Genomic DNA, 9,131 nt, shown 5'->3' with positions numbered 1-9,131 from the left:
CTTTGGAAGTCGCTATTTTCAAGGGGAAATGGGGTGAGAGTGAAGCAGCGCAATGCTATAGAGTGGATTCCATACTTTGCATTGATCTCATGCGGCATCATCCAAGCACTCGTCTCCATTTCTCCCACGCGGCATATCAACTCTGCTCAACGAACACTAAGTTTTATGCCCGCCCGGGATCTCGTCGCTTGGAACGCCTCGTTTTCACGCAGTGCCAAAATTCCAAAACATTCTCTCCACAGCATCATTCACGCTATGAGAAAAAAGCACGCAAGCGTTCAAAGGTGTGACCCCACGCACGGAATCGTTGTCACCATGCCATAACCCTCCCAGGCTCCCATTACAAAACCGCTGAATGGAGAATCCACTAGCGCTTGCACAGTGTTCTTGGCTGTTTAGTGTGCTCGTGGAGCTCAGTCACCAGATGAGAGTCTTGCGGGATCTCGGCATTGGATAGAGTAGCAGAGATCGGGCTAGCTTGAAAAGGAGTAAATTTGGATCTATGGATCTACCTTGTCAAGAGAAGATTGAGCCCGATGGAATCGAAGCCTTCTGTTTGCTCCTATTCCCGAATCCACTTGCACGAGGACCTGAAAATTTCCAAGGTATGATGATGAACATCCAGTAGACTCGTACCTTGTCGTTATAGCTTTGGAGATCTTGCAATGCCTGCGCAATCGACCGATGATCATCCAAAGAAACAAGAAAACGTTAAGGATCTAACCGGCGGACGACAAGGAGGAGAATGGAGTCTTAGGGTTTGAGCGGAGAAAAAGATTTCTACGCTCGAGCGATGGCTCCTCCCTAGTGCCGCCGATGATCTTCTTGATGGAATGCTCCTCGTCATCTGGACGATCGCATGAAAAGTGCCTCAAGCATCGATATTTCGGAAGAGACAAGAACAAGAATTCCCACTGCCGATCGATCGCAACACATTGCCTAGCTCTTGCTTAAACCCTAGAATGTGGGAGGAAGGGTTTTGATCGATATCGATCGATCGTCCATGGCGGCCGCTGTGCTGTGGGGATGCCGCCGCCAGGCCGCTGCCGCTGGCGCCGCAATGGCGGCGAGATTGCTCCTCGTCCGGCACTCGGGATCGGTGACATTCAGGGTGGACGCTGAGGCCGCCAGCCATATGGCCTCGGTGGCGGCGGCGGATGCCAAGGATCGCGGCCTCATCGCGGGCGCCGGCGTCGATGCTCCAGGCCAGAGGATTTTCAAGTCCAAGCAGCTCTATCGCGAGAGAGTGGTGCCGGCGCTTGTGGATGAGTTTGGATACTCTTCTATCGGCAAGGTTTGTTTCTCTTTTCTTTCTTTCATTGCAAGATTTTCCCATGGTTTTCTCGCGTGAATTCCCGGGAATGTAGGTTCCTATCATCGAGAAGATCGTTGTCTACTGTAACTTCCGGCTCGATCGGACTGATGCGGTGGTGCTGGAGACCACCGTGAGGGACATGTACATTCTAACCGGGCAGCGCCCCACGATCACGAAAGCGTCAAAGCCCGTCTCGGGATCGGCCTACAGGGTTGGAGATCCGGTTGGCTGCAAAGTAACGTTGAGAGGAGAGGTATGCGAGCATCGTTTAGTAGTTCTTTCTCTCACGAGGTCTCGGTTTTGTTGATGCAGTTGATGTATCCTTTCATGGACAGGCTTTTGGAGCTCGTTGTTCCAAAGACCCGGGGTCCGCAAAAGAGCGCCTTCTACGCTTTCCACAAAGACCGGTATGATCTCGGAACCAAGGACTTCAGCTCGCTCTCGGCGAATAGATTTGAGCACATTCATCAGAACAGGGGGCTTAAGATAGCTCTGGTGACTGGAGCCGAGTCGAGGCTAGAGGCAAAGCGGCTGCTGATGCTCATGGGACTCCCATATCTGGGGCAGACGAAGCGAGCCAAACCAAAGCAAGTGAAAGGAAGGAAAGGCGTGCGCATGGTCGCCGGTGCTGGAGCTGGGAAGAAGGCCGCTGCTGGGAAGAAAGGAAAGGGTGGTGCCAAGCAGCCCGCCAAGAAGAAGAAGTAGATCTTTGGAGGGTTGACTGACAGGCACTAAGTTTCTCATCGATCGGACCGGGAGCTAGCAGCACAGGGTGGTATCGAAGTGAATAAGCAGCGCGGAGCTAGAAGACTGAAGAAGCAAGTTTGCAGCCTACGCCGTTCTTGCAAGAGTGTGGCGGAGATTCAGCAGCTCCATGCGGCAATCTGAGGGGACGCTTCTTGGTTGAGATGTTTGGAGCTGCGAAGGAAGCCGCTGCGGTGTTTGATAGCGTCCAGCAGCTTTCAAACGTCTTCTCGTGGAACAACATGGTCACGGTGTATGCACAGAATGGCTGTTTGGAACAAGCGCACATCGAGTTCGACGCCATGTCCTCGCTCGAGGATAATCTTGACGAGCTATGCCCGCAGTGGGGTATTCTCACGCAGGCTGAGGCTTTGCTCGAGAAAGTGCCACCGTAGGTGCCTTGCTCGGTTTGGCCATACTACTTGGACTGGACGTGCCAGTCCGGGCATATCCTTGAAGCTTACAGGATTTTTGAGAACATACTAACAGGTATGATCGACTTGCTAGAGTCGAGAACGAAAAGACGCTGTGTGATCGGGTTCCAGATGCTTGTCTTTGACGGCCATGGCGGCTGCTTATGCCATGAATGGGCATACGCGAGTGTTGAGCTATGTTTGATGGCTTTGCAAGCGGACGAAGTGAGGAGAATTTTTGGAAGAATGCCTTACCCAAACTTGTTTCTTTGTTTGCTAGGAACCATGAAGCCATATATATGACGAAAATTGATGAGCTGTTAGCTTTTTTTTAAGTTTATTTTTAATCGTTTATTTTAAAAAATTAAGCCATTTATTCTGAAAAAAAATTATGGCAAAATTAGTACATCACCTGCTACCCGGCCCTCCACGTGTTGCTTTGGCCTTACACTACCGCCTTAAATATATATATATATATATATATAAAATTACTTGGCCTAGCATTGTCCTGGATGCTACTGCATGCCATCGATCACAATAAAATTCAAACCACCCGCGATGACGAGTTGCCACCAGACACGATGTTTTCCAGCCGAGTTTACTATAGTGTCTGCTTAGTGGTAGGGTGTGCCACATTTTGTTTTTGGCTTGTGATGATCGATGTGGTGATCACCTCAGTGTTTAATGCTAGCTTTTGTGCATAGGCCCATGATTTGCTTCCAGAGGCCCTTGGTAAGTGCTCACAAAAAGAGGATTGTAGAGCCACCATGAAGCTCTTGAAATGGAGCTTTTCTACAGCATCAATACAAGCATATTTGCTTGATGGGCTTCACGTTTTTCATTGGAGAATGCCACAACTATCATAGACTAAACAATGTGTGCTCCACTATAGTCTATATTCAACCATGACTGGTAAACCTATAACATGCTATGCAGATCTTTATTGGCTGCTTTTCAATTCAGTTGTAATAGTCATACTTCCTACACTTAGAACCAAATTTGCAAATATTCATAAGAAAGATCTTCAAATGAACTAATACCGTCTTCATAATTTTCTTAATTTGTTCTTCACTAGCTTACTAACTCTCTCTCTCTCTCTCTCTGGTCAACATAGCTAGAGTCAAAATAAACCTTCTTTAATTCTTACTTGTCATTTAATATATATATGTAAAACAAACTATAAATATTAAAATATCACCTTCTCTTTTAAAGGAAGTACAAATAAAATCAATTTTCACGATGGTAGCAGTAATAAAATTTATTTATATTATACTATGTTTTTTTCCTACATGTATTATAGCACCAGTTTATAGACCAAAGTTTGGAAGACTTGGATATTTAAATCCCCAAGATATAGCAAAAATAGCTACAGTTTTTAGAAAATTAATATCCAAATTAGATGATAGAGATCCATATCCTGCAAATTATGCAGATGGTGAATTAATTAATACTTCAGTAGGAATTATAGATTTAAGATTTAAAGCAAAGTATGAATGCTCAAATCAAGAAACTCTTAGAGGTAGTACTTTGATAGCTGGATTCCAAAGACTCTTTTATGCTAATATTAATGAGTTACAAGTTAGTTGTCCTGATTATTTCGAAAGTGAAAATCCAGGATACTTTTTACAATATAAATTAGTTCAAGAGTGGTTATTTTCTAATAACTTAAAAAATAATTATAGTGAAACTTCCATTTCTATATGTTTTCTTGTGCAACATACATTATATAATCCACAAAAACTATATCAAAATGAATATTTGATTTCTCCAAATGGTAAAGTTATATTGATGGTGACATCAAATTGTCAAGTTGTTCTTTTCTTACAAAATAAAAAAATATGGGAAACAAAAATCTCTAATGATTATATTAATATTTGTGTATTAAAACTTCAAAATGATGGTAATCTTGTTTTGTATAACAATAAAAAAGTATTATGGGCAGCTAACAAATACTGTTCTAATTCACCTAAATGCATAATTTCTTCATACTTAACTATTCAAGATAATTGTAATATAGTAATTTTTTTAGCACATTATCCTAATACTATTTGGTGGATATTACAAAGTAGTTATTTATGTGGGTAGTTAATATTTTTTAAAGGTTGTAATTAACATCCCAACTTTTCATAAATAAAATTTTATACTGTAAGGTGTAATGGATATTCCTAATATATTTTAGAAATATTTCTAAATCCAATGGCTGTGATTTTATCCTCTTAAACTTTTCTTTTAATCAAAAAGTTTGCTTCAAAGATTTTTAGGGCAGACTTTCTCTTGCATTCCAGTCAAAGATTGATTTCTATGTGATCTGGAGTGTGCGTTCCCTTGCAACACTACACCAACAACCTGATGATCCCTCCCTCTTCTTCCATGGCTGCGTTGAATATAATTAAAGTCAGCTCCCAAGACTGAGGAACACCCTCAGCCTCAAGACGTACTACCAAGCCGGTGAGTTGTCTTCAAGCCTGCTTTTGTTCTTCTCATTTTTCGTCCATTGCTTTTGTTATGAAGTATTCATGCTACTAGTGACTTCACCTTTGCTGGCACTAGATTATCGGCTTTGATCTATGGGCCAAGAAAATTATTTTCCAGTGTTTGGGGCTTGGGTCGGAAATTATAGCCAGTGGAAACCGTTCCTTCCATCCTAGACTATTACATGCGAACCTGCTAGAGAGCTAAACTTCGTGGGCGACTGGGCCAAAGAGTGGAAATGGGGTTGTTAAGCTCTAATTTTTCCTTGCTACAATGGATGTTACTGGAGAGAAAAAAATATACCAGGATTGCCTTGTGCGTGCATGCATCCGGGCCAACGAGCATCACATCTGACAATAACAATGGCAACTCAAGAGTGTATTGGTCCCAGACATGTAAGGATTCCTTCAGCCCAGAAGTCCTTCTGGCCAAACCAATTACGAAAAATGCCAGGAATGGATATTTGCGGAAGGCCAGGATGATTTTTTGAAGGATGCCATATAGGAACCCAAGGTCTGGGAGCGCGATGATCGATTCATATCATGATGTGGGAGGGGTTTGCTCCAGATGAGAGTGTACGTCCAATGATAACATACAGTGAAATGCTTTAAGCCAAAATCTTTAACAAGCACCACTTAAGATTTTGTTTTCTCATTGCCCATGAACCATACTTGGTTGAATACTGTGGAGAAGTATGTTCAGGAGGTGAGGCTCTGCCGAGACAATCGGCTCCTAGAATCTGGGAAGAAACTCCACGCCGCTTTGGCCACGAACACGCTGCTCGCATCAGACAGGTATCTAAACAACCATCTCATAGACATGTATTGCAAGTGTGGGAGCCTGAGTGATGCCCGGGAAGTGTTTGACAAGATGCCCTCCAAGAATTTGTTCTCGTGGACGATGATAATCTCGGCATACACGGATGATCTTCACGGTGGTCTACTTCACACCGAGGCGGTGGAGCTCTTCCATTGGATGCTCTTAGAAGGATTGAAGCCCAGGGATTCTTTCGTTTTCACTGCCTTGCTTGGTTCCTGTGCCCAGGTGGGCGATTGTAGAACAGGCTCTTGGATCCATTCCAGTTTCTTGACAGGCCGTTTCTTTCGAGATGTTGTGGTAGGCACTGCGCTCATCAACATGTATGGCAAATGCGGGGCTGTCCGTGATGCCTTTATTGTGTTCCAACATATGGAACACAAGAACTCGTTCTCGCGGAACGCCATGATCGATGCTTTTTGCCGCTCAGGGGGCGTTCGAGAGGGGCTGGATGTCTTTCGAGGGATGCAGCTTGAAGGCGCGAGACCGGATTCTATCACTTTTGTTCTTCTCTTGGATGCCCTCTCGGGCGATCCAGAAGCGAAAGTGATATACCACGGGAAGGCTTTGCACAAGCTGATGCTATCGTGTGACTTTTTTGTGGCTTCCAATGTTGTTCTTGCGACTTCTCTCATGAACATGTATGGAAAACTTGGTTTTTTAGAGGATTGTAAAAATTTGTTTGACTGGATGAGCGTGAAGACGGTGGTAACTTGGAATGTAATACTTTCTGCGTATGCCCAAAGGGGGCATATAAAGAGTTGTAAAGTTTTGCTCCACACGATGGAGCTTGAAGGTGTAAAACCAGATGAGGTTACGTTCACCACGTTAACTGGGACTTGCTCGGATGTTTTAGCTTTACGATCACTGCACCAGCGAATCTCTATGGATGATCTCTTAACTGTTCGTGTTTCAAATGCATTGATCACAATGTACGGAAGGCTAGAAGATGTTGTCTCTGCAAGGCGGGTGTTTGATGGTAATCTAGAAAAAGATCGAGTCTCTTGGAATGCACTGATTGCAGCGTATGCCCGAAACGGCCATGGTACACTTGCGTTCCAAATGTACCGGTTGATGAACTTGGAGGCTTATCGTCCAAACCTCGTCACTTTCGTGTGCGTTCTTCGAGCTTGCACTTGTATAGAAGAAGGTAGAACGATTCACCGGCATGTTGCAGAAAGTAAGCTTGTGTCCGACACAATGGTTGGAACTGCGCTTGTGACAATGTATGGCAGCTGCGGAAGCTTGAACGATGCTGTAGGGATCTTTGAGAGTTCGATCGTGAAGAACGAGATTACCTGGACTTCCATACTGGTCGTTAGCGCCCAGCATCATCACCATCACGACGTTTTGGAGCTCTACTCGGCCATGGTCTTGGATGGAATCGATCCAAACCACGTAACTTTCGTTGCACTGCTCTTCTCGTGTTGCCACCATGGACTGCCGAGCGAGGCCTTGAGTTTCTATCGATCCATGACTCCGGATCACGGGATAGAGCCAAACCTTTTCCACCTTGCGTGTGTTTTCGACACGCTTGCAAGAGAAGGATTTATCACTGACGTGATCAAAGATTATCTGGACCTATCAAGTAAACGCTTGAGAGATTGCTCCAAGGAATGTAACGATGTTCTCTGGACGAGCCTCTTGAGTGGATGTACAATCCATGGAGACAAATACAACGCCAAACAAGCTGCAAGATCGGCACTTAGATCCAATGCTAAAAACTCGGCAGCATACTCATTCGTTTGTGCCAATCTCTAAGCTCTCATCATGAAAATAGCGATTCAGACAAGGAATTATCATGAAAGTAGCGGTTTACACAAAGGAAGCTGTTCCAAACGAAGGACGTGGAACAAAACTCATTTATATTTAGTGCATCCTAACCTTGGCTCGTAAATCATGGAATACCCTTTAGAAAAAGGCAATAAGAAAACCTCTTCTTGACTTGGGATACTGTGACGAAGAAAGCCATACAGCAAAGTTGTCTATATACTCAAGCTTAGCTCAATCCTGCTACCTGGAGTGCCTAAAACCTGAGCCTATCTTTCATCTTTGCAATCCTGGTATCGCATTAGTTGTGATCCATTTCTGCCTATCTACTAAGAGAGAAATAGTTAATTCACAGGCTTTGAAAGACTTCTGCAACTCTAACTTAGCCTTTAGTGCTGGCTCTAACTGGATGCTTTCTGTGACTTGTTATGGAGATGCCATTGCCAAGCTCCTGCGTGAAAAGCTGTTGGCATTGCTCACGCAAAAGCCCGTGATGGAGGTCGACTGGAGGTCTATGAGCAAATTGCTGGGTTAAAGACCACAAACTCTAAGTCAGCGCCCGCTACAAACTTATCCCAGAAAGCAGCTGGAATTATCCTTCAAGTCTCGCTAGTGCTCTTTATCAAGTAGAAAAGCATAAGGCGGCTACAAAGCCAGGACCCGTCAACTTTTGGGTGAGTTGTTGCGTTGAGACCAGTAGGTGAGGCTGGTTTGGAGACGAAAGTGTCCATTACACCACTGGCAACATCCTCTCTCCTCGCTACCGGTGTACGAAATTACACTACTTCGGCACTTCCAGCATGACCATGTTTACAGCTACGAGGCCAAAGTGCCAGATCTGCACCCCATACCATACCAGAAGCTCTTCGAATTAACCCCGGAGCTGAAAGATGCCCTCTCGCTGTTGAAGCGCGCCAAGCTCGCGGGCGTGCTCCTCGACCCTATCGAAGAGGTGGCGGCCAGGGTCGCCCTGATGTCTATGCCATGTATCTGCTCAAGGAATCTGGGCTTCTGAGCGACGCTGCCATAGCCAGCTTGGCAAACAGGGAGAATCGTCAGGCCATACCCAAGGTGATGCTCAGGAACAAAAGGTGGTGCGCTTTCCCACTGAGTATAATCGAGGCCATGCTACGTGAGGGCTCAAAAGATGTGGGCGTGGCTCTAGCCAGCAAGAAGTAAAGTCAAGAGGTGGTCAAGCAGCTGGGCCGAGGCCTCAGTGGGAGGTGTGACGAGGGCACGTTTACTAGAGGCGGTAAAAATGCAGCCATGGTAAAGAGGATTTGTAAGAAACAGGCCATGTTACAAATGTAAGCTCAGCTTGAAGAAAGGCAAGTTTGAGTTCCAAGCGTGATTTATCGTCAGTTGCAAGTATGACCACAATAGAATTAAAATAATTGTCTACATTGTTTAGATTCTTATGGATTGCATTCATTCATATTTCACTACCCTAGAAATTTATAAAATTTAGCTGATCTTGGTACGCTAGATAACCATTGCCGTGATTATCGCCATTGATTGTCCTGTGGATGTTCTCACTCAGTGGCACTGGCACATGGAGCAAAGGGTGGTGTTAGGCTGCTTCTTCCTGAGATTGTAATTGG

The 9,131-nt window shown here is 44.8% G+C and overlaps 2 protein-coding genes across 2 annotated transcripts; both read left to right on the top strand.

Annotated features, from left to right (window-relative positions):
• The first annotated feature begins 955 nt into the window (after positions 1–955).
• Positions 956–2,581, top strand: LOC9646981 (50S ribosomal protein L5). The gene is made up of 3 exons (XM_002981139.2): positions 956–1,294; positions 1,368–1,568; positions 1,628–2,581. The coding sequence occupies exons 1-3, from the start codon at positions 1,004–1,006 to the stop codon at positions 2,018–2,020; spliced, it is 885 nt and encodes a 294-aa protein (XP_002981185.2). The 5' UTR covers positions 956–1,003; the 3' UTR covers positions 2,021–2,581.
• A 3,023-nt stretch (positions 2,582–5,604) lies between these two features.
• LOC112350229 (pentatricopeptide repeat-containing protein At2g34400-like) lies at positions 5,605–8,709 on the top strand. Its single transcript, XM_024686061.1, has 3 exons — positions 5,605–7,503; positions 7,886–8,029; positions 8,347–8,709. The coding sequence occupies exons 1-3, from the start codon at positions 5,605–5,607 to the stop codon at positions 8,707–8,709; spliced, it is 2,406 nt and encodes an 801-aa protein (XP_024541829.1).
• The last annotated feature ends 422 nt before the right edge of the window (positions 8,710–9,131 follow it).

This window comes from Selaginella moellendorffii, unplaced genomic scaffold, assembly GCF_000143415.4.
Source record: "Selaginella moellendorffii unplaced genomic scaffold, v1.0 SELMOscaffold_47, whole genome shotgun sequence".
Lineage (NCBI taxonomy): Eukaryota > Viridiplantae > Streptophyta > Lycopodiopsida > Selaginellales > Selaginellaceae > Selaginella > Selaginella moellendorffii.
Note: the sequence above shows the minus strand (reverse complement) of the source record. Positions and strands in the feature narration are given on the sequence as shown.